Raw genomic sequence first — 25110 nt, 5'->3', positions numbered from 1 at the left:
ATTTTGGTTAAAAATATGCTTATTTTACCTTAAAATTATCTCAAATTATTTCCCTTCTTGCCATTATTATTACAATTAAAATTGTGATTTGTTTTTATTTTTTTGTGATTTGTTTCTGATTTTGCAAACTCTTTAGTGTCAGCAGATTGCCTGTGATTTGCATCACATTCTGGTTTAATGTTTATTCAATTTAAAAAAAACCCTTCTATTTCTCTACTGCTTTTGCGAAGAGGTTTTCTGATCTGGAAAAATATTTCATTTAAAATTATATTTCCCCAACAGTAGGCAGTGTCCACACAGCCTCAAGGTAGAAAGGCCACCAAAGGGGATCAACCTCAGAGCGATTTAACATGAGGTGGATGCAGACCTCCAGGACCTGCAGCTGAGAACATCTCATGGTGAAGCTGGGGCTCTTGCGGGACAAACTACTGTGGGAATTTTAGCGTCTGGAGACATCCCCCGTTACCCATGTGGACAGTTTGTGAATGAGGGCCACAAATGTCAAGTCTGAACCAGAAAGACGGAAACACTTGCATAAGGTATGAACACCGCCCCCATCCTCTCCATCTTCTTCCAGGTCTTCTGGAAACTGCATGCGCTGTCATTCCCTGTCGGTGCAGGGGGCGGGCTCTGGGCGTGGCCATGGCCATCAAGTGCAGCACCTAGACTGTGGCCAGGTATCCCAAGGTGGCTTGCTGGGGTGGGCTTGGAGACCAATACGGGGGTGGGATCTGAGAAAAGGGAGGGATATGGACTTCACTACACCCCACCTCCAGAGCATTTCCGGGACTGGTGATCATTTATATGTTTCATGGTAAATCGTCCTGCCAAATTCTCTAGGGATAAGAATTAAAATATCTTTAAAACTACTACTGTGTTGCAGCTTTATACACCAGCCAAGACCAGTGAGTAGTGAAGCTAGTGAACCAAATTAGCCAATAGAAACCTTGGAATGGGAAAGAGGAAGGGAATCTGAGGGGAAGTGAGAGTATTTCCTCTCCTACTTGTCTCTAACAGGCCTCAGCTGATAGGAGAGAGGATGCTAGGACATATTAAAGGTTTTTTTAATTTTGCGGTACGCAGGTCTCTCACTGTTGTGGCCTCTCCCGTTGCGGAGCACAGGCTCTGGACGCGCAGGCTCGGCGGCCATGGCTCACGGGCCCAACTGCTCCGCGGCATGTGGGATCTTCCCGGACCGGGGCACGAACCCGTGTCCCCTGCATCAGCAGGCGGACTCTCCACCACTGCACCACCAGGGAAGCCCCCATATTAAACTTTTGAATGTTACCTGCATCTGACATTTTAATTACTGCTTTTATTGTCTAATCACGACCCTAAAAATTGTTGACGGTGTTTGCAGATTTTTTTTCCATGAGCGTCAGATACATGGCAAAGGAAAAAACATTTTTCCTATTATAACAGCTGGATTCTCCTTGTTTATATAACAGTTACATAGACCTCTGACTTTGGTAATTTAGAGCAACGTCTTTCAGTATAGTACTTAATGTCTCTTGTATGTGACAGGGACAGATACAATAGCCTTAATGAAGATGCAAGGCCGTTCAATGCCATTCAAAGACATATCTCAAAGTTCTTGAACAAGTTCACTGTTAGTATAAGCCTAAGTTTTTGTTTTTGTTTTATTTTTTTAACATCTTTATTGGAGTATAATTGCTTTAAAATGGTGTGTTAGTTTCTGCTTTATAACAAAGTGAATCAGCTATACATGTACATATGTCCCCATATCTCTTCCCTCTTCTGCCTCCCTCCCTCCCACCCTCCCTATCCCACCCCTCTAGGTGGTCACAAAGCACCCGAGCTGATCTCCCTGTGCTATGTGGCTGTTTCCCACTAGCTATCGGTTTTACATTTGGTAGTGTATATATGTCCATGCCACTCACTCACTCCATCCCAGCTTACCCTTCCCCCTCCCCGTGTCCTGAAGTCCATTCTCTAGTAGGTCTGCATCTTTATTCCCATCTTGCCTCTAGGTTTCTTCATGATCATTTTTTTATTCCATATATATGTGTTAGCGTATGGTATTTGTTTTTCTCTTTCTGACTTCACTCTGTATGACAGACACTAGGTCCATCCACCTCACTACAAATAACTCAATTTCATTTCTTTTTATGGCTGTGTAATATTCCATTGTATATATGTGCCACATCTTCTTTATCCATTCATCTGTCAGTGGACACTTAGGTTGCTTCCATGTCTTGGCTATTGTAAATAGAGCTGCAGTGAACACTGTGGTACATGACTTTTTGAATTATGGTTTTCTCAGAGTATATGCCCAGTAGTGGGATTGCTGGGTCATATGGTAGGTAGTTCTATTTTTAGTTTTTTTTTTGTTTGTTTGTTTGTTTTGTTTTTTTTTTGTGTGTGTGTGGTACGCGGGCTTCTCACAGCTGTGGCCTCTCCCGTTGCGGAGCACAGGCTCCGGATGTGCAGGCTCAGTGGCCATGGCGCACGGACCCAGCCGCTCCACGGCATGTGGGATCTTCCCAAACCGGGGCACGAACCCGTGTCCCCTGCATCGGCAGGCGGACTCTCAACCACTGCGCCACCAGGGAAGCCCTATTTTTAGTTTTTTAAGGAACCTCCATACTGTTCTCCATAGTGGCTGTATCAATTTACATTCCCACCAACAGTGGAAGGGGGTTCCCTTTTTTGCACACCTTCTGCAGCATTTATTGTTTCTAGATTTTTTGATGATGGCCATTCTGAGTGGTGTGAGGTGATATCTCATTGTAGTTTTGATTTGCATTTCTCTAATGATTAATGATGTCAAGCATTCTTTCATGTGTTTGTTGGCATTCTGTATATCTTCTTTGGAGAAATGTCTATTTAGGTCTTTTGCCCATTTTTGGATTGGGTTATTTGTTTTTTTGATATTGAGCTGCTTGTAAATTTTTGGAGATTAATCCTTTGTCAGTTGCTTCATTGGCAAATATTTTCTCCCATTCTGAGGCGTTTTTTGTCTTGTTTATGGTTTCCTTTGCTGTGCAAAAGCTTTTAAGTTTCATTAGGTCCCATTTGTTTATTTTTGTTTTTATTTCCATTTCTCTAGGAGGTGGGTCAAAAAGGATCTTGCTGTGATTTATGTCATAGAGTGTTCTGCCTATGTTTTCCTCTAAGAGTTTGATAGTCTCTGGCCTTACATTTAGGTCATTAATCCATTTTGAGTTTATTTTTGTGTATGGTATTAGGGAGTGTTCTACTTTCATTCTTTTACATGCAGCTGTCCAGTTTTCCGAGTACCACTTACTGAAGATGCTGTCTTTTCTCCATTATATATTCTTGCCTCCTTTATCAAAAATAAGGTGACCATATGTATGTGGGTTTATCTCTGGGCTTTCTATCCTGTTCCATTGATCTATATTTCTGTTTTTGTGCCAGTACCATACTGTCTTGATTACTGTAGCTTTGTAGTATAGTCTGAAGTCAGGGAGCCTGATTCCTCCAGCTCTGTTTTTCGTTCTCAAGATTGCTTTGGCTATTCAGGGTCTTTTGTGTTTCCATACAAATTGTGAAATTTTTTGTTCTAGTTCTGTGAAAAATGCCATTGGTAGTTTGATAGGGATTGCATTGAATCTGTAGATTGCTTTGGGTAGCATAGTCATTTTCACAATGTTGATTCTTCCAATCCAAGAACATGGTATATCTCTCCATCTGTTGGTATCATCTTTAATTTCTTTCATCATTGTCTTACAGCTTTCTGCATACAGGTCTTTTGTCTCCTTAGGTAGGTTTATTCCTAGATATTTTATTCTTTTTGTTGCAATGGTAAATGGAAGTGTTTCTTTAATTTCTCTTTCAGGTTTTTCATCAGTAGTGTATAGGAATGTAAGAGATTTCTGTGCATTAATTTTGTATCCTGCTACTTTACCAAATTCATTGATTAGTTCTAGTAGTTTTCTGGTGGCATCTTTAGGATTCTCTATGTATAGTATCATGTCATCTGCAAACAGTGACAGCTTTACTTCTTGTTTTCTGATTTGGATTCCTTTTATTTATTTTTCTTCTCTGATTGCTGTGGCTAAAACTTCCAAAACAATGTTGAATAATAGTGGTGAGAATGGGCAACCTTGTCTTCTTCCTGATCTTAGTGGAAATGATTTCAGCTTTTCACCATTGAGGATGATGTTGGCTGTGGGTTTGTCATATATGGCCTTTATTATGTTGAGGTAAGTTCCCTCTATGCCTACTTTCTGAAGGGTTTTTATCATAAATGGGTGTTGAATTTTGTCAAAAGCTTTTTCTGCATCTATTGAGATGATCATATGGTTTTTCTCCTTCAATTTGTTAATATGGTGTATCACATTGATTGATTTGCATATATTGAAGAATCCTTGCATTCCTGGGATAAACCCCACTTTAGCCTAAGTTTTTAATGTTCCTTTTTAAAAGACCCATTATAGATGTGCAGATCTGTGGTCAGAGCATTCTGTCTATTTGTAATCATCTTTTGTATAAAGTCTCTCCTTACCTAAGTCGAGATATTTTTTAAAATTTTGGCAGTCGTAAATATTGTATATTACAGTGTGCTTTAAAAATGTAGTGTCTCGGGCTTCCCTGGTGGCGCAGTGGTTGAGAGTCCGCCTGCCGATGCAGGGGACACGGGTTTGTGCCCCGGTCCGGGAAGATCCCACATGCCGCAGAGTGGCTGGGCCCGTGAGCCATGGCCGCTGAGCCTGCGCGTCCGGAGCCTGTGCTCCGCGACGGGAGAGGCCACAACAGTGAGAGGCCCGTGTACCGCAAAAAAAAAAAAAAAAAAAAAAAAAAAAAAAAAAATGTAGTGTCTATTTTTCTGACACAGAGTTTAATGCAGTAGGTCAAACTACTTCCTGTGTTTCTCAAATTTTTGAAGCCTTTATTTTGAAGTCATTAATAATCTTTAATAATTTGCATCTGTTTTTATAATACTACTGGGAGACATATGTCAAAATCTTCCTGTGATTAAGGAAATATCCTTTTTTTTCCTTGTGAATTAGTTTGTTTTGCTCCCTTGTAAATTTTACAAGCAACAAAACTTCCCTTAAGCAATGTGGATTCATGAATTTCACCTATGATCGGCTTCTCTCCAGATGTTCTGTTTGATGAAAAATTTCACCATCCATTTATTTATTTGCATGAGAACATGGGAGTCCATGCTGAAATCTCTTTTGTGCCAACATGGCTAGTTGGCAATAATACATAATACAGCATAATTTACACAATCTACCTTCTAAAGATCTGAAAATCTAGCCCTGACACTGTATATATATATATATATATTTTTTTTTTTTCAATAAAAAATGTGTCTAGGGCTTCCCTGGTGGCGCCGTGGTTGAGAGTCCGCCTGCCGATGCAGGGGACACGGGTTCGTGCCCCGGTCCGGGAAGATCCCACTTGCTGTGGAGCGGCTGGGCCCGTGAGCCATGGCCACTGGGCCTGCGCATCTGGAGCCTGTGCTTCGCAATGGGAGAGGCCACAACAGTGAGAGGCCCGCGTACCAAAAAAAAAAAAAATTTTGTCTAGTGTAGGAAACAAATGCATGGAATAATTTGATAATAGGGTTGGGTTGAGCATTCAGTTAAATCTTAGTGAACTGCAGAGATTTAAAATTGAGCATGCATAGAATAAATATAATCAAGATAAGAAATCTATCAAAATGGTCCCTTAGTTTCACTACTTGGAAGAATCCTTCCATGTGTCAAAACCAATATTTGCAATAAAGGTGGGAAAGTTTTGATCCATTCTTCATTGATAACAAAATATCAGAGTTATACAATTTAGAAAAAAGCTTAACGAATGCAGCGAATTTGGAAGGTCTTTAGGCAGCATGAATCATCATTGGTCATCAGAAATGCATACTGGGGGATATCTTAAAATTATAATGAATGGGGCAACGTATTTAACCAAAAGCCAAACATCACTAAACGTCAGGAAATAAATACACAAGAGTAATTTTTAAAAATATAATGTATGTGGTGAAGTTCTGGTCCAAAATTCAATCCGTAGGGATTGTCAGAATATTATTTTGGGGGCTTCCCTGGTGGCGCAGTGGTTGAGAGTCCGCCTGCCGATGCAGGGGACGTGGGTTCGTGCCCCGGTCCGGGAAGATCCCACATGCCGCGGAGCGGCTGGGCCCGTGAGCCATGGCCGCTGAGCCTGCGTGTCCGGAGCCTGTGGTCTGCAACGAGAGAGGCCACAACAGTGAGAGGCCCACGTACCGCAAAAAAAAAAAAAAAAAAAAAAAAAAAGGAATATTATTTTGGGAGGGAAATCTTTTCAATTTATGAGTAATGATGCTGAAGCCTTCTTAAATATCAGTTAATTCAAATGTAATGAACATCGAAAAGCTATAATCAATGCTTAAAACTTGTGGAAGATCATATAATATATACTGCAGTGAAACCTTACAGATTAAATATACTTTAAAAGACTTTTTATTCAAAATGCTTTTATCGCATTAAAAAATTCTTACTGGAGAGAAATCTTCTACGTTTAGGGATTTGAAAGAAACATATTTCATGGTGGATATTAACTCATGGAAATTGCCTTAAAGATTATAAAAGAGACCATTGGAAATTCGATAAATCTAGTTTGCTTCCTTTAGGGTTCATATAAAATAATATAGACATCCCTATCAAACGCCCCTGGAAATATTGCAATAGTATTGTTAAGGTGGAAACAACTTCAGTAGTCTTCTAAAGAGTACATATAGGGTTTGTTATTCACACCTGACAGAACACTGAGAAATAGAAAATAAACAAAAGAGCTAAAATGTAAAACAATATTTTTATTAAAAATATTCTTCCTAGTTACTCTTGGATAAATGTAAAGTGAATTAGAAATTGTTATATTTGGAAATTACTGACAAATGAATTGTGACGTCACAAAAATTTATCTCAGAGGTACTTATCATTCGCCTCAGGTGTGGAATAGAATAAGTACTATAAAGAACAATGCAGTTTATATTAATTTTTGGTTTTTAATTTTTTTAAAGCAGTGGTTGGTGACCTAAATCATCACATGCCTCATGCCTCTACCTCCCCCTGCCCAGGTCTTGTACCTATGAAAGCCTTTGGAACTGAGCACAGGGGTGAGCACAGGGTGAATGGGGAATGTAAATGGATATGATGTTCTGATGGACGTCCGTACGAAGTGGCCCATTTCCCACCCGTAGAATTTTGCATTTCACATTCACGTTTGCATTTCTTGCACAGACAACTGCACTCTTTGCTTAATTATATCGCTTAAATTAAATTCTAATTGCAGGAGGCGTTCCTGGATCCAGCTATCTCCCCACATCGACTCCGAATCCAGGTCCGGGTTCCCAGACCGCAGAGTCCGCCTCGCCTCTCTCTCAGGACCCGGCACCCCTTTGCAAAAACGATTTTTGACTAAACTCGTTTTCAACTACTTAAAACGTAAACATCTTAGCTTTCAACAAGTGGCCTCTCAACTCTTAAGTTTTCCCCTTAAGTTGTTTGAAACCAACTTAAAACAGGCAAGGAGCAGCCTGGCTCCGCGGCACAGGAAAGAAATTCAGTGATCCAAACTCGGAAAGAAAACATGCCCTTGGGGAGCTGCCGAGGGGCGCCCTGTCCGCCCCGGCTCCGCCCCGGCCCCGCCCCGGCTCGGCTCCGCCCCGCCCCCCCGCGGTCCCCGCCTACGCCTGGCCACCATTCGCGCCCCTTTCCGAAGGGGCTCCGCCTAGGCCCCGCCTCCAGCATTCCTTGGAAGGAGCGCGCACGCGCAGTATCTCGCAGACCGGCAGAGGCTAGCGTGTGGATAAGGTTACGTCGGCGTCTTGTGAGTTTTCGTCTTTTTGAGTTTAAACCTGAGCGTCTCAGTCCACAGTCCTATACGCCTGGAATCTTGGGGTTGCTACGGACGTTAACATTTCTGCACCCGTGCCTCTTACCTTTGGTAAGTTCTGGCGTCCCGGCGAGAGTTCCCGAAGCCTGACAGCTTCGCTGCTGGGTCGGGGGTCCGCGTTCATTTTCGGTTAAAATCGTTCCGAGGCCTTCCCCGCCCATGGATTTTGGACCTTTGGGCCATTAGACCCGCCTGCCGCGTTGTTGTCCTGTAAAACCCTTCACTGACCACTCCTCCCGCCCCGCGCTGTTCAGCGTCATGGCAGATGGGCTTTTGAGATAGATTCAAACACTTTACGCGTCTCCCCTCATCGTCGTCCCTCTTGGCCCATAGCGGCCTGGCTTCTCTCCCTGGCCCTGGGATTCAGCAGACCCCACCGCCTTCCTGGGAACCTCCCCCCGTCCCCCCCCCGCCCCTTAATAAGGAGCCCAGTGTCTCGGAAGAGCACACTTTTCAGAAGGATGGGATTTAGGACTGAAGACCTCGGGGTGCCCCAAGAGCAAGTCACCTCCCCCGCGCGGGGATCTGGGGCTTTGTGGAAGTGATGATTGCAAAGGGGAAACCAGGAAAGCGGCCGGACAAGGGAGTGAGGGGGATCAGGAGAAAGAGAGACAGAGGGAGAATGAAGAGAAATAGAAAAGTGAGAGGGAGAAAAAGATCAGTGAGTCGGCGCATAAAGAAAAGGCAAAAATAGAGGATCTGGGAAGGACTTGAAGAGAGACAAAGTGAAAGGGAATAACTCGGCAAAGTAGCAAGAGGAGAAAAGAAAATAGAAACACAGAGGGAAGGGAGGCGCTCCAGCCACGAAGGTTAAGGCACTTCAGACGGAGTGGTTAGGAGAAAAACAGTTGGGGGAGCTGAGTGCAGGGACAGGACGAGGGCTTAGGGTTGGCAGAGTGAGAAACAGCGCGGAGAGAACCTACCCGGCTAGGGATGCAGTGAGGCGGGGCAGAGGGCGTGTAATAGGAAAGACAATGTAATGGAGAGCAGGGGGAACACAGAAATGCGGGGAGAAAAAGGCAGACATATACAGAGATTGGGAACAGACTGGGGAGAAGGAGAAACTGAAGTTGAAATAGGTTTCAAGCCTTGTGCAAAACAAGTGTAAGGAAAGGAATAGAGAGAAGGGGAGAAAGAGCAGCGGGAGAGAGGAAACACAGAAAAGGAGAACGATTCAGAGAAACAAGGAAAGGGACACATAAACGGATTAACAGAAATACAGAGTAGAGTGAAAGAAGGGGAACCTGATTTTACGTGAGTGGTGACTTGATGGGATATGGCTAAGGTGTGATATATTGACTTGTGGCTTGGTAATATATTTAGTTTAAAATTTGCTTAATTGTTTTAATTTTACAGATGAGAATGAGAGTTGCAAAACTCCTGTTTATAAGGCTGTGCCTTTTATAATTATTCGCCTCACAGTGTAGCTTCCATTTGCAGCCCTTTACTCTTGACAACGAGGGGAGACTTGTCTGTGAGTTGTGGGTTGCCATCTTTGCTTGGAATGGTGTGAGGGAGGTGAGCTGGGACAAGAAATTACTGAGTCCGTCATTACGTGGTGCTTTTTAAGGGAATATTAAAACCGTTGCTTTTTCTTCTTTTAAATGGGCATGCATTTTTGCACCCCTCGTACATTTAATTCATTTTTTTAAAAAGCATATTGAGGTAAATTTTAGTATACCGAATTCCCCCTTCTCTGTAAATAATCATCAGCTTCTGAAATAAGCTTCGGTGACATGTGATAAGCAGCTGTCATCATTCTATTCTAAATATGAGGTAGTCTCAATTAAAAAAAAATTTGACCCCAGAAGTCATTAGATTTAAAAAAAAAAAAAAAGAGTCCCCAATAGTTTTACCTTTTGAATATATTGTGTCTAGTTCAGATTATAAGCCCTGCATTCTTTCTACCCTTTGTCATATGTTGGAACATTCTGTAGTACTTAGTAAATAATTTTAGACTGTTTCAATATTACTTGGTAAGGGTGTCTAGCATCTTAATGGTTAGAACTTAGTTTAGTGAGTTAGTCTAATATTCAGCAGCCTCTTTTGTCCCCTTTGTGTGATTTGTTGAATTAGTGAGCTGTGAGCTACAAAGTAGATGTTCCCCTCAAGTCCCTTTTGTCCAATCTGTGAAAATATTGAGGGATGGGCTGGATTGACTTGAAACTTTGTTCTAACGGAGCCCATCTGTTCATGGTAAAGAAATTTGCACTGATCCTATTCCCATAGCAAACCCTCTTTAAACGTTTCAGCACCAAAATCTGTGTTCATCATATTTCTTCAGTGTTTCACTGTGATTTCTGCAAAAGAGGGAGTAAATGCTTGGGATCAATGGGATTAAAACCACAAAAGAGGTGTCTTTTGCTCAGGTGTATTAAAGATGATCCTGGAATTTTTCAAAGGGGAATGAGGTGATAAGGACAAACTGCTCACTGTCTCTACTAGGCCACCCTTTGACATGCAGTTCTCACTCAGCTCAGATGTTCTCAAGGTAACTTCCTTTCTGGGTCTCTGTGAACCTACCTACAACACAGGTGATGAACAAGATCAGGATTGCTGAATGACAGCGATCCCTAAAATGATTGACAATATTGTATGGATATCTATGGGGCATTTTTCTGCAAGACGGTGACCATTGTAATTATAAGCTTAAAAGAGTGCCAGGCCAACAACGATGATGAAAACTACTAGGAAAGATGCAGGGCTCAGAGACAGAGTCTGTCTCAGAGTTCTGTCTCTGCATCGGAAGTAAATCTGAAGTTAGACCATTTCAGTACCTGGCATTAACCCCTCTACTGGCTTCCCATTGCCTTTGGGACAAAATCCAGGCTCCTGGATGTGACACCAGAGAGCACAGGCAACAAAAGAAAAAATAGTTAAATGGGCTTCATCAAAAATTAAAAAACTTGGGCTTCCCTGGTGGCACAGTGGTTGAGAGTCCACCTGGCGATGCAGGGGCCAAGGGTTCATGCCCCGGTCCGGGAAGATCCCACGTGCCTCGGAGCGGCTGGGCCCGTGAGCCATGGCCGCTGAGCCTGCGCGTCTGGAGCCTGTGCTCCGCAACGGGAGAGCCCACAACGGTGAGAGGCCCGCGTACCGCAAAAAAAAATGAAATAAAATAAAAAAACTTTGTGCATCGAAGAACACTATCAACAGAGTGAAAAGGCAACCCACAGAATAAGAGGGAAATTTTGCAAATCATATATCTGATAAAGAATTATTATCTAGAATATATAAAGAACTCCTACCACTGAAAAACAAAGTTGAAAAATAGGCAAAACACTTGAATAGACATTTCTCCAAAGAATATATACAGATGGCCAATAAGCTCATGAAAAGATGCTCAATATCACCAATCGTAAGGGAAATGCAAATCAAAACCACAGTGAGATATTACTTCACACCCATTGGGATGGCTGTTATCAAAAGAAACTGAAAACAAGTATTGGAGAGAATGTGGAGAATTGAAACCTTTGTGCATTGTCTACAAGGATAAAATGATGTAGAAGCTGTGGAAAACAGTGGTAATTTCCTCAAAAAATTAAACATAGAATTACCGTGTGATCCAGCAATTGCACTTCTGGACATATACCCGCATCATAGGGACTCCACCAAAAAGATTAAAATGGCAGAAAGAAACCTCACCCTTTTTTATAGCCAAGGAGACACAACCCATTATGTATGTGTTCTCAAGATAAACAGTGATTAGTCCTCAAGTAACAGGACATGATGGCACCATTTGTCAAACATAGTTCATCAACTTTTGCTTCCAGCTGTTGCTGGAACCCCATCCAATCAAGCTTTCCCATCTACCATCCCACTTTCCTTGTCAGAGGCTGTAATGTCCTCCCTATTTCTTTCTTTTTTTTTTTCTTTGCAGTATGCGGGCCTCTCACTGTTGTGGCCTCTCCCGTTGCGGAGCACAGGCTCCGGACGCGCAGGCTCAGCGGCCATGGCTCACGGGTCCAGCTGCTCCACGGCATGTGGAATCTTCCCAGACCAGGGCACGAACCCGTGTCCCCTGCATCGGCAGGCAGACTCTCAACCACTGCGCCACCAGGGAAGCCCATGTCCTCCCTATTTCTAAACCCACTGGTTAATTCACAGTCTTTGTCTTGTCCTATCAGCAACTGTTGATCACTCCCTCTTCCATTAAACACTTTTTTTTCTTTTTTTTCTCATGGCTTGCAGGACATCCCAGTATTTAAAAATAAACATAAACTATCATTTTAAGTCTGGCCATCTGTTTCAATTTTCTTTTCTCCTTGTTCACTTTTCATTTTCTTCTCCTGGTTTTGCCTCTACCCCTGGTCGCTGATGGGGGCAGGGCCCCAAGCTCCATCTGGGACCTTTTCTCTGGCCGCACTCAGTGACTTTCCATATCATCCTATCTTATGGCTTTAGACACCCTGACATCTCCCAATTCCACATCTCCTTCTCAGACCTCAGCCCTGAACTCCAGACTCCTGTTGTCCAGCTGTACCCTTCACATCCCTGCTGGCGCATCTCACGGGCGTCTTCTTGCCACACTGTCCAGACATTACCTCCTGGACCCTGCAGCCCTCCACATTTCCGTTAAGAGCTGTGGCATGCATCCTGGGGCCAGTGTGACCATCTTGGCTGCTTTTCAAATATACAGGATGTTACATTATTCATATGTGTTTTAACTTGAGATACAAAAGAATTAGATGTTAAGATGGATGAGACAATACGTGGTTTCCAAAATTCACTTGGGCTGAGGTGGAAGAATGTCTGAGGACCACGGGCCTTGCTGACCTGCTTCCTGCAGTACTTGTGTGACATCATCTCCTGCTTGCTTCCTCCCTCCTCACTGAGATTGAGCCACACAGATGTCTCTGCTTTTCCCGGGCTCGGGGTCACCGCTGCCTCAGGGATCCCTAGAACTCTTTGACCCCTCAGATGCACATGGCGAACCTCCTCCCCCAGATCTTTGGTCTGATAACACACCTGCCCCCATTCTCCGTGGCGCCTTTTCCGAGTCTCTCGTTTAACTTTGCAGCCACACCCCTCTCCCCGCCCTAGCCCATAATGCCTGCTCTGTGTGTTTCTCTCTGCTCTTTCCCCTTCCACTATCCAGATACAGGGGGCAGGGCCCGAGGAGAGAGCAGGGCCACAGAGTGGGAGGTGTGCTGGGGTTGACCCCTCTGAATGATGCTCAACCCTGACTTTACATTAGATTGCTGAGCCATTTTCAGATACCTCTTTTGTGCCCAGTTCCCGTAGAGTTTTCTTCTAGGTCATGGCTGACTGAGTAGCCTCAGGTGATCGAATCTGCATCCAGCCCTGAGCACTAGGGCTCTGGCTCATCTGTTTCTGAGGACTGAGACCAGCCCTTAAACTAGAGGGGCGGAGGGGGTGCTGTCCTCTGCATGGCCTTCAGTCAGGACTGGGTCTCTGACCTGAAGGGGAGGGTCAGTCCTTCCTAGGTCCCCACTGCTGCAGCTTGTGTGTGGCTTAACCAGGAGGGGAGTGAGTTCCGAAGAAAGGGGTCAAAAACCTTAACGGCAGAGGACTGTCTGTTCCACATGCTGAGGTCCTCCCTGTGTGTGGTTGTGGTACAGGAAGGGGGTGTGTCGATTCCAAGCATTAAACAGCATCTTTTGACACTCAGGATTGACATCTCAGGACTCGCCTTGCCTGAGAAAGGAGCCCTGGAGAGGAAGAAGAGGAAAGGACAAGGAGTCAGGAATGACTCTTTCTCAGGTAAAGTCATACTCTTAGTTTACTGTTCAGTCCTCTGTCCTGAAATGCCATTTGGACTTGATAATCTCCCACTCTCAAGTATCCTGCCTGACAGGTTTGCTCGGACTCGCCCCACGGCCTTCCTTCAATCTTCTCTCATCGCCCCACAGATTCTATTCTGTATTTTTACACACTCTGTGTAGTTATGGAGATCAAAGTTAAGTTTTCTAATGTATTCTTCCCTCAATTTTTGCAGTGTTTTTTAATAACCAGGCTACTATAGAATAATGTTGACAATCAATTAAATTTAGTACAATTATACATGTTCATTGTACCAGAAATGCTGAAATACACAAGTAAAAAATAATAGAAAATGAAGGTGTATTTTAAAAATGTCATTTTAGACACTACCACTTTTATTTCAGTTAATTTTGGGGTGTATGTTTATAGGGCACCCACTTGTGTATGTGAGCAGGAACCCATAGTGTGTATAAACAACACCATCATTTCATAAATAAGTCTTATATTTATCTTAACTTTGAAAGTGTGTCTTACCTGCCTTCCACGTCCTTAAGTTTTCTCCTACCGTGCCATGTTAATGAGTTAAGAGCAGTAAGGATAGTGCTCATTGTATGTATGCATGTGTGTGTACGTGTATATGTATTGACCTTTCAGCCAGTTCTGTGTTTTCAGCCTTGAACTTGTTTCAGGTTTTCTCAGTTAGGAAACAACGGTGTCATCGTACTTTTAATGTCATATCTGATACTTAAATGTATGATGCTGGAGGTTCTGTTGTCAAGCTGGACCACCTGGTTTGGGTGATGGCTGCCATTTATTAGCTGTTGAATAACAGAGTTGGGTCCTCTGTAAGGTGGGAATAAATTGGATGCTATGTCGTTATATGAGTTAATACTTATAAAACATTTGGAGTAATGCTTACTGTATGGTAACTTTTGGTTGTTACTGTAATTATCATTATCCCATTTTTTCAGTTCTCACCTTTCTTTAAAGCTACTGTGGACTTTGTCATCCCCCCAAAGACATTACTGTACCTCATCTGGAAGTTAGTTATCATTTGGTGTATAATGTCTGGAACCTGTGTATAGACAACCCTTTGTTGAATTTTTTTCATTTGTGTATATATATATGTATATTTTTTTGCATGCAATTTTAAATTCCTCAGTAATTTAGTAGATTTGACATCCTCTGATAGAAAAGTGTAATAAAGCAAAAGTAGGGATATATTGTTCAAGATTCTCTTTGTGGCTCTATCAGAACACTCACTTCTATCTAATTGACGTTGGCACCTCTCTCCTCTTCTCATTTTGTGTGAAGATAAGTACTCTCCTGATAGCCTCTTGGTGAAATGTGTTTTCATTTCAGGCACTGTTGACATTCAGGGATGTGGCCATAGAATTCTCTCAGGAGGAGTGGGAATGCCTGGACCCTGCTCAGAGGGCCTTGTACAGGGACGTGATGGTGGAGAACTACAGGAACCTGGTCTCCCTGGGTGAGGATAGTTTCCCTCCAGAAATTGGGATCTGCCCTCGGGTGTCTTTGCATTTATCTTGAGTCTCTTGGGAACCTCTGCTTTGTTCACCTAAGGTTGAAACCATGTTGATTCAGAAATGAGAGGCTTTATAATGGAGTGTCTGGAATTTAAACCTCCTCTTTCTTCAGTTGATCTGTCCACGACATGCTGCGTGGTGGTGGTTCTGGAAGTTGAGTAAGCACAAAATCTTATGGTGAAATTTTAAGCTATCTGCCTGCTTTTACTTCTGCACTATTGGTTTAGTAGTTCTTGGAAGAAAGCTACATATCTGTATATTTAAAATATTCTTTAAGCATTTGGAAGAAGACCGTCATTGAACAAATTTGTGAAATATTATTCTATCCCATCTGTAGTGTCCTTTTCAGCTGGGCAAAGGGCTGGAATTGTATTATGGAAAAGCCACAGCACATCATTCACCTTTTTTCATGTAAGCAGGAATCTGTCTTTCTGAGGTGAATATTATTTTCATCTTGGAGCAGGGGAGAGAGCCCTGGCCTCTGAAGAGTGAGGTGAAAATAGAGGAAAAAAAAAAGAGGTGGGTGGGAAATTATCAACGATACGAACATACGGAAGAACTCAGATGGCAAAGAGGTGGCTACTTCATCAAATGTTTTTTAGGAAATTCTTCCTAAATGTGAGAGGTCTTTGGGAAGACAGAAGTTTATTGCTGTGAGCTCTCGAAGGAAATTGAACTTCCCCTCCTCTTATTCATGTGTCTTAAAATAAGTTTCCTCCCATCCCAGTGGTATTCCATCTCGTTGCAAAGACAAAGGCAAAGTCTTTATCCTGACTCACAACTTTCTGTTACCTGCTGTCTGTGACTGTTTTTGTATTTGGACTTTGGGGGACCAGCCTCTCATTCTAGACTCAGTTCTCAGTCCATACACATCGAGCTGAGGTCTCCCTTGTCCCGGCTCCTCTTCTTCTCTAGCTTCCATCCCCATTTCACATACGTGAGAGACCTTCTTTTGGGGATGGGGGACACTGGCTGCTCATCCACTGCATCTGGGACCCCAGGCGAGTACAGGGGCCTGTCTCAAGCCCTCTGTGCCCCTTCAGGTGCCTCAAGACGTTTCTTCGTTTTTGTTTTTGCCTTAAGGAGCATGTATCATGGGACTAGCATGAATCTTTGGAGATTGTTCCTCAGCAGTATTGTAAAGACAGTGAACAGAGAGAACCTTTCTTTGATCCCCAGCCCTTCAGGGGGAGCATATCTCAGGCACATTTTTGGGTTTGTAGGCAGACCCAGGGCCCATTTCAACATCCCACAAAATCTGAATCCTTTGCTTTACTCTCGTATCTTTTATTTTTCTCTCTCTTGCAGTACCTACTTAGTATGCAAATGTGGAAAAACTTGGGCTCTACCTGATTTCATATTTTTTTGAGTGTGTGTGATTTTGCCTCTGAAACTTGCTTCTGGAATACACCTACTTGGTGTCTGAAATGTTATTCTCTTTTTTCTGCTGTGATAACCCACCCTTTAGGTGCTGGACAAGCTCTAGTGAACTCTCTCACGAGGAGTTTCACTGGGTAAAATTCTGAGTGCAGAATGCTTTGATTTAGATGTTACAGTATCATCCTGCTTCATGGGGAAGTGCCCTCTGAAGTAACTGAGTAGAAAGGTCAGTATGTTCCAGGATGCTGAGCTAGAAAGTTTCATGAGAGCCTGAAACAAATGGTTCCTGTTGTCCTTCTGGGTTTTGTGGATCATCACGAAAGTGTCTCTCAAGGGCAGTGTGGCAATGTTGATTAAGTATACTAATGATCATCCTGTTTGATTTGGGGTTGTCTCAAGTACAGGGATTTATTCCAGGGAGAAAATTGCAAGTCCATAACCACATATCAGTGAGACCGTTGGCCAAACTGTTGTTCTTGCAACAGTGTTCATTACATGTGTATGCCATTGTTTATTGTTCAGAAAAGTATGATTAGCATTCATTCCCTGCTAGGCAGTTTCTCAACATTTTCCTCTGTCCCCAGTCCCTGGCAACTACCAGTCTGCATTCTGTCTCTCTGGATTTATCTATTCTGTGTATATCATATCTTTTGCAATATTGTCTTGACTGTTCAGGGCCCTTTGCGGTTCCCTATGAATTTCATCATCTTTTCCATTTTTCCAGAAAATGTTCTTGGAATTTTGATAGTGTTTACATAGAATCTATAGACCATGTTGGTAAATATTATCATAAATATGGAGTGTCTTCCCATTTATTTAGGTCTTCTTTAATTTCTATCAACAATGTTTTTTTTAAATTTTTATTGGAGTATAGTTGATTTACAGTGTTGTGTTAGTTTCAGATGTACAGCAAAGTGAATCTGTTACACATATACAGATATCCACTCTTTTTTAGATTCTTTTCCCGTATAGGCCATTACAGAGTATTGAGTAGAGTTCTCTGTGCTATACGGTAGGTCCTTAATAGTTATCTATATCAGCAGTGTTTTGTAGTTTTCAGTCTATATGTCTTTCATCTCCTTGCTTAAATTCATTCCTAGGTATTTTATTCTTTGGATATTATTGTAAGTGGAATTATTAAAAAAACTTTTTTCAAATTGTTCATTGTTGATGTATAGAAACACAGCTGATTTTCATATGTAGATACTGTATCCTGCAACTTGGCTGACATCGTTTATAAGACTAGTAGGACTTGTTTGTGTGTGTGTGTGTGTATTTTATGGAATTTTCGTTATACAGGATTGTGTCATCTGCTCATGGAGATAATTTTCCTTTTTATTCTCCAATTTATATACTTTTAATTTCTTTTTCTTGCCTAGTTGCTCTGGGTAGACCTTCCAGTACAACACTGAATAGCTGGATAGCAGTGGTGAAAGTGGGCATCATGTCTTATTTCTTATTTTAGGTGGAAAGCTTTTATTATTTCATCATTGACTGTGTATGATATTAGCTGTGAGTTTTTCATAAATTATCTTTATCAGGTTGAGGAAGTTCACTTTCTGTATGCTGACTGTTTTCATCATGAACGGTTTCTGGATTTTTTTCAAATATCTATTCTGCATACAGTGAGATGATTATGTAGGTTCCCCCCCCCTTCCTACTATTGATGTGGGCTATTATATTGATAGATTTCTGTATGTTGAACCAACTACCCTTGAATTCTTGGAACAAGGCCGCCTTGTTTATGATGTATAATCTTAATATGCTATGTATTCAATTGGCTAGTATTTTGTTGAGGATTTTTCATCTATATTCATAAAATATGTTGGTCTGTAGTTTCTTGAGCTGTTTTTGTCTAGCTTTGGTATCAGAATAATGCTGGCCTCATAGAATGAATTAAGAAATGTTCTCTCTTTTCAGACTTGTGGTTGCCAATGGGGAGGAGAGGTGGGGGAGGGATGGATTGGGAGTTTGGGATTAGCAGATGCAACTATTATATATAGAATGGATAATCAACAAGGTCCTACTGTATAGCACAGGGCACTATATTCAATATCCTGTAATAAACCATAATGGAAAAGGAAAAAAAAAGTGTTCTCTCTTTTATTTATTATAGGGCAGGTCTAGTCGTAAGAAAATCCATCACCTTTTGTTTATCTTGGAAGTCATAATTTCTCCCTCATTTTTAATAGACAGTTTTTCTAGAGATAGAATTGGCTGACAGTTTTTTTTTCCTCTGTCAACACTTCAGATATGTCATCCATTGTTTCTGGACTCCATGGTTTTGGCAAGAAATCAGCTTTTAATCTTACTGAGGATCTTTTGTATATGACAAATACCTACCTTCTCCCTTGCTGCTTTTAAGATTCTCTCTTTCCCTTTGTCTTTTAACAGTTTGATTATAAGTTGTTATCATGTGATTCTCTTTGAGTTTTCCTACATGCGGTTCATTCAGTTTTTAGATTTGCAGGTTCATGCCTTTACTCACATTTAAGAAATTTTTGACCATATTCTGATATTCTTTCTGCCTTCTTTCTCCTTCTCTTTGGGACTCCCATTATTCATATGTTCGTCCACTGATAGTATCTACAGGTCTCCTAGGCTCTGTTCATTTATATTCAGTCGTTTTTTCTTTCTGCTCCTTAGACTAGGTAATTCTGACTGATCTACCTATAAGTTTGCTGATACTCCCTTTTGCCTAATCAAATCTGGTGCTGAACCTCTCTAGGAAATTTTTCATTTTGATAAATTTACCTTTCAGCCCCAGAATTTCTGTTTAGTTTTTTTTATAATCTCTATCATTTTATTGATATTATCTATTTGTTTAAACACTGTTTTCCTTACTTTCATTAATTCTGTGTCCATCATTCCCTTTAGCTTAATTAGTTGATTTAAAGTGTTTGTTGATTAAGTCCAAAGTTTAGGCTCCATTATGGACAATTTATGCTATTTATTTATTCATTTTTCTATATGGGTTATATTGATACTTTATTGTTACTTTGCCTGCTTTGTAACCTTTTGTTTAACAATTGGGATATTTTGAGTACGTTGAAACCTTGGAAATCATAATCCACTCCTCCCCCCATGCTCACCCCACCCTGGATTTTGTTGTTGTTTCTTGTGACTGCTGTTGTGTCTTTATTTCTCTCAACTAATTTGGTGTGATGTGTTTTCATTGCTGTGTGTGGCCACTGAAGTCTTTGTTGACTTATTGGTCAATTAGTGATTTGACAGATTTCCTTAAACACCTAGAACCAAAACCAAAACAAAACCACCTTATACTCTTTGTAGATGAGCTCTTTGTGTTGGAGAATTCCTTAAGCACTAAGGCAAGGAGTTTACAACTCTGCCTTAGCATTCACTTCTTTGCAGCTCTATTTGCAGAAAATCTGATGTTCAGTTGGACATGAGGGCTTAGGAACTTCTCAGGTCTTTTCTTATATTCCCAGTCCTAGGCATGCCCAAATCTATCTAGATTCCCTGGAATATGTGGGAGATTTTCAAAGTCCTTAATTCCCAGTACAACTCACTCCCCACTTTTTTCTCAGGGTTTTTGATTTGTCCATTGTTTGCCCAAGTTGTTATCCCTTGCTCTAGGTGGCACTGGCTAGTATATTTACCTTTAAATGTTTTTGACCAAGCCCTCAGGTTAGCAGTTCCACCTAGGTATAGTTTTGCAAGTACTTTGAGCCAGTCCTTTATGTATCCATCAGGCAGATCAAAACAAGAAAAACAAAACCAAAAAACCAAAACCCAACCAGTTGAAATTCTCTATAAGGTCTGTTCTGTCACCTCTGGTTCTGGAAACCTGTACCAGCCTGTGGGCTCTCATCTTCAAGGCCACTGCCTAGCTGAGGAACAGGGATGGGTCAAGGTAAGAAAAAACAGCTGCCTTTTTCTTGGTTAAGAGTGTTCCTGGTAGCTGGAATCCTTTGATTAATTTCCAGAGTTCTTATAAAGTTGATTCTGACAGTTTTTGTGAGTTCATTTCTTGTTTTGTACGGAGAAGTACATTTTGCATTCCCTGCTTTGTCAGTTTTGTTGTCATATTTCCCCATTAATTTCTGTAATATTACATATTTACCTGGACCTTTTATTTCAAAATCAGTGATTTTTAACATATTTTCCAGTTCTCATATTGTGTGCTCCTTCTGAAATATGTCCTTTCTTTTAGTCTTATAGGTGAATTCTTTAGAATTCCACAGACACTGTGTGTGTGTGTGTGTGTTTAACAAATGTAAATGCTTATTATTTATGATTTATGGCTGGATATGTCTCACATTACTAAAATGTTTATTACTGTTTATTTTTATTAACATAATTAATATTTAGCATATGTTATGTAATATAAGCACAGTGAACTAATCGTTAATGTTGCAGTATGCCTATTTTTCATGGGTATAGTTGTATAACAAGTATTCAAAATAATGTTTTGCTATTCTTACAGTGTTGTTTTAGTGTTGTATACAAGTATTCAGTAGTGTTTTATTTATTTATTTATTTATTTATTTATTTATTTATGGTTGTGTTGGGTCTTTGCTGCTGTGCTCAGGCTTTTCTCTAGTTGTGGTGAGTGGGGGCTACTCCTCGCTGTGTTGCACGGGCTTCTCATTGGGGTAGTCTCTCTTGCTGCAGAGCACGGGCTCCAGGTGCGCAGGCTTCAGTAGTTGCAGCACACGGGCTCAGCAGTTGCGGTGCACCGGCTTAGTTACTCTGCAGCATGTGGGACCCTCCCGGACTAGGGCTCAAACCCTTGTGCCCTGCATTGGCAGGCGGATTCCTAACCACTGCGCCACCAGGGAAGTCCCGAGGAGTGTTTTTTTTAATATTAATTTTCTTAAGAAACTTTTCCTCCCTCCCTCCCTTCCTCCCTTCCTCCCTCCCTTCCTTCCTTCCTTCTTTCCTTCCTTCCTCCCTCCCTTCCTCCGGCCATGCAACATGCGGGATCTTAGTTCCCCTACCAGGGATTGAACCTGTGCCCCCTGCATTGGGAGAATGGAGTCTTATTAACCACTGGACCCCAGTGATTATTTTTAATATCTTTTATTTTTCAAATGTTAGACAGTTGTATGCCTCCAATGAGTTGGTGTGTGCTTTGGGGTACCTGTGGGGAAATTCCTTTTCTTGCAAGGTTATTGTAACTTTTGATAACAGAGCATTTGAAAATGGGCTTCCCTGAAAATAATTTGAATTGCGTGTACTCACCCTTTCTTTTTAGAGGAATCTTATTCATTTGTGTTCCTAAACGTTTGCAGACCATGGTTGTAAAGCTTGATAAGTCTGTTAATCATGAGTTTTACCTTTGGTGTAATATTATATTTTTCAGCATAAAATATCTATCTTCCAATCTGGTTAAAAGGAAGCCTTATATCTTACAGATATGTCTACCAGATGTGTGATCAAAGAATTATCACCAAAAGAGGACATTAATAATGGAGACTTACTTCAGACATTTGGTTTTGAAAGACTTGTAAGTCATGATTTTGATTTCAGTGAAGTCCACCAAAATATGCACAAGTTTGCAAATCAGTGGGAATATGAAGAAAAAAGTTACAAAGGAGTGACTACAACCCCTTGCAAAAATCTCACTGGTAGTAGAGATCAACAACATAAATCCTGGAATAATTTTCCTTTAAAGCAGAATGTTTCTGTAAGAAGTATGTCTCAATATTACAGATATTACAAGTCATATATGAGGAATAAGGAACTAAAAAGTCACGTAGGCTATTCAGGAAACAAGTTTTTGAAATGTTTGGAAAATAGGCTTGGATTAAGCCTTCATTCACATTTGGCTGAACTGCAGGTTTTTCAAACTGAGGAGAAAATTTATGAATGTAATCAAGTTGAGAAGTCTATCAAAAACTGTTCCTCAGTTTCACCACTTCAAATAATTTCTTCTAGTGTCAAAACCAACATTTGTAACAAAAATGGGAAGGTTTTAACGCATCCTTCATTGCTTACACAACACCAGAAAACACATATTAGAGAAAAGCCCTACAAATGTAATGACTGTGGGAAGGCTTTTAGCCATTGCTCAGTCTTAGCTAATCATCAAAGAATTCATTCTGAACAGAGACCTTACAAATGTAGTGAGTGTGGCAAAACCTTTAACAGATTCTCAAACCTCACAAGGCATCAGAGAATTCATACTGGGGAGAAACCATATAAATGTAATGTATGTGGTAAGGACTTTATGATACGTTCACACCTTTGGGGTCATGAGCGAATTCATACTGGAGAGAAACCTTACAAATGTAATGAGTGTGGCAAAGCGTTTTCTGAGCATTCAAATCTTGCTCAACATAAGAGAATCCATACTGGAGAGAAACCTTATAAATGTAATGAGTGTGGTAAGGATTTCACCACACGTTCACACCTCTGGGGCCATGAGAGAATCCATACTGGAGAGAAACCATACAAATGTCATGAGTGTGGCAAAGCTTTCACTGGGAGTTCAAACCTTACTCAACATAAGAAAGTTCATACTGGAGAGAAACCATATAAATGTCATGTATGTGGCAAGGCCTTCAGTCAGAATTCAAGCCTTACAGTTCATCAGAGAATTCATACTGGGGAGAAACCTTACAAGTGTCATGAGTGTGGCAAAGCCTTTAAGCAGTACTCAAGTCTCAACAGACACCAGAATATACATGGAGTGAAGACACAGAGGTACAGTGTGTGGTAAGGTTTGTATTAAATGTTCGTATGTTTGGAGTGATGAGAGAATTGATACTGGAAAGAAGCCTTACAGGAGAATATACTAAGGCCTTCAGGAAATGACCTGGCCTCAGGATCACCAAGGATTTCATAATGGAGAAAACCCTTACAAATATAATGAGTGAAGCAAGTTTCAGAATGTACCGTGCATCAGGGAATCATTAGTAGGGAGAACTAAGTCTAGTCCTTGAAGATTAGTCAAATTTTGTTACACTCTGCAGAGTAATTAAAAGTTAAAATCATTTAAAATTCATGAGATGGTGTCAGGGGGCGTCAGAGGATCAAGGATATGTGAAAAGGCCCACTTATCAAGTGATGAAATGTTTTTATTCTTAGATTTCTTGATAAGGCTCTATTTTTAGTGACTTTCAATCTGAGGTTCAGAATCTGTTAATGATGTTATATCTTCATCACAGACCTCTCATGTGCCGCCATGATGAAAAACACCTGTAAAGGAACTTTACACCTGTAAAGGAACTTTTTAAAAATTGCGGTCCTAATGTAAAAGGTGATTTGTTTTAAATTTTCTTTCCTTTATTTTTGGTTTTTGTTTTTAATTTTCAATTGCACTTGTTCATTGGTGGTATATATACATTAACCTTGTATCCTGCAGCCCTACTGTAGTGTTTTATTGTACCACACTTTAGGGTATTATTGTATTGTAGGGTGTGTATTGTACTGTAGTGTTTTATGTACCCCACTTTAGGGTATCATGCAATTGTTCAATTCCAGTGATAGGCGCCACCCCGTTTTGTTCATGGCGTAAAGAGCCTCTCTGTTACCATACTAATGTTGACGCAGTCTCACAGTCACTAAATCCGAATTGGTCATGGGCCAGGTTCCTGTTACTCTGTGTTGCAGTCAGAGCATCTGCAGTTTATTAAGATCTCAGAAGCTTGATGCATAATTGGTATTGGCATATAGAAAAATCTTTACTCATAAATGGAAACTTGTCACGGCCAGAACTACAAAATAACATACCACTAATCTAAACCATGCTGACAAGTTACGAAAACAACTAAATATAGGTCTAGATTATTGGAAGAACGTAGGTAGCCTTCTTTTTCAGTATATCATGATGGTTAAATACTATACTTTGTTACCGTCTCCACTAAGTTGAAGTCCCCATATCTGCTGCTCACCAATGTGTGAATTTATTGAAATCACTGAACTCCCTGTGCTTAAGTTTTCTTCCTCTTTAGAATAAAAATAGAAGTAGTTTCCATCTCCAAGATTTATGAAGAATGAAGATGTTACTGAGCTTCCTAGCAGTGATTCTTACATTGTAAAGGTTTTTCAGAGTTACATATTCAACTCTTAGAAGGCTGTTAATGAAAGTAAAACTTAAGTAAATATTTCTCAGAACTAATGGTAAGTGGAGGATACTGAATTTCAGTTGAAATGATAAGTATAACCATTGCTTCAGGTTCTCCTGCAGCATCCCCCAGAAGAAAAATGTCAGTCATTGGGAGCTAACAGATCCTCCAGGTTTTTTTGGCAATAGAAATGATCTTCTTATCACAGACAATGGTTAGAATCCTGGAGAATTTCTCTCTTCTTTACCATTGTATCTTGCTTTCCTTCTCTAGGTGAAGGTTAGGGTCCACAGATTTGATGGTCAGGTTGCCTGAAGCCAACTCCTTCGTCTTCATCTTTACAAGCATCTCCAGGATAGTGATGGCTTTTGGGCAGAAACATTTTCTCAGCGATTTTGGATTTGTGTAAGATGTAACTATCGGAGGAAACTAGGTGAAGGTTCTGAATGCCTCTACTGTCTTTGTACCTTCCTGTACATGTGTGATTATTTCAAAATAAAAAGTTAAAGGGAATATGGTTTGCTGTGGCTTTTACAAAATTCAAATCCAGCTGTTTGTTG

The 25110-nt window shown here is 41.0% G+C and overlaps 2 protein-coding genes across 4 annotated transcripts; both read left to right on the top strand.

The window, feature by feature from the left end:
• The first annotated feature begins 7713 nt into the window (after positions 1-7713).
• Positions 7714-24880, top strand: ZNF761 (zinc finger protein 761). Of its 2 annotated transcripts, none has more exons than XM_060085368.1 (5): positions 7714-7917; positions 13499-13590; positions 14953-15079; positions 21896-21987; positions 24824-24880. In XM_060085368.1, the coding sequence occupies exons 2-5, from the start codon at positions 13576-13578 to the stop codon at positions 24863-24865; spliced, it is 276 nt and encodes a 91-aa protein (XP_059941351.1). In that variant the 5' UTR covers positions 7714-7917; positions 13499-13575; the 3' UTR covers positions 24866-24880. The 2 variants fall into 2 exon arrangements, with proteins under 2 accessions (XP_059941351.1, XP_059941352.1); XM_060085369.1 differs by lacking the exon at positions 24824-24880 and adding an exon at positions 23651-23730 and having other exon boundaries at positions 7739-7917.
• Positions 21998-24910, top strand: ZNF525 (zinc finger protein 525). Of its 2 annotated transcripts, none has more exons than XM_060085307.1 (2): positions 21998-23186; positions 24824-24910. In XM_060085307.1, the coding sequence occupies exons 1-2, from the start codon at positions 22027-22029 to the stop codon at positions 24825-24827; spliced, it is 1164 nt and encodes a 387-aa protein (XP_059941290.1). In that variant the 5' UTR covers positions 21998-22026; the 3' UTR covers positions 24828-24910. The 2 variants fall into 2 exon arrangements, with proteins under 2 accessions (XP_059941290.1, XP_059941289.1); XM_060085306.1 differs by lacking the exon at positions 24824-24910 and adding an exon at positions 23651-23732 and having other exon boundaries at positions 21998-23198.
• The last annotated feature ends 200 nt before the right edge of the window (positions 24911-25110 follow it).

This window comes from Mesoplodon densirostris, chromosome 19 (assembly GCF_025265405.1).
Source record: "Mesoplodon densirostris isolate mMesDen1 chromosome 19, mMesDen1 primary haplotype, whole genome shotgun sequence".
NCBI classification, from domain to species: Eukaryota; Metazoa; Chordata; class Mammalia; order Artiodactyla; family Ziphiidae; genus Mesoplodon; species Mesoplodon densirostris.
The sequence above is the reverse complement of the archived record's forward strand: the minus strand, read 5'-3'. Positions and strand labels throughout refer to the sequence as shown.

Coding starts and splice junctions, on each gene's coding strand:
- ZNF761 (XM_060085368.1), top strand. Junction 15,080..21,895: donor CAGGAACCTGGTCTCCCTGG/GTGAGGATAGTT, acceptor TATATCTTACAG/ATATGTCTACCAGATGTGTG. Junction 21,988..24,823: donor CATTTGGTTTTGAAAGACTT/GTAAGTCATGAT, acceptor TTCCTTCTCTAG/GTGAAGGTTAGGGTCCACAG.
- ZNF525 (XM_060085306.1), top strand. CDS start 22,027: ATGCACAAGTTTGCAAATCAGTGGGAATATGAAGAAAAAAGTTACAAA.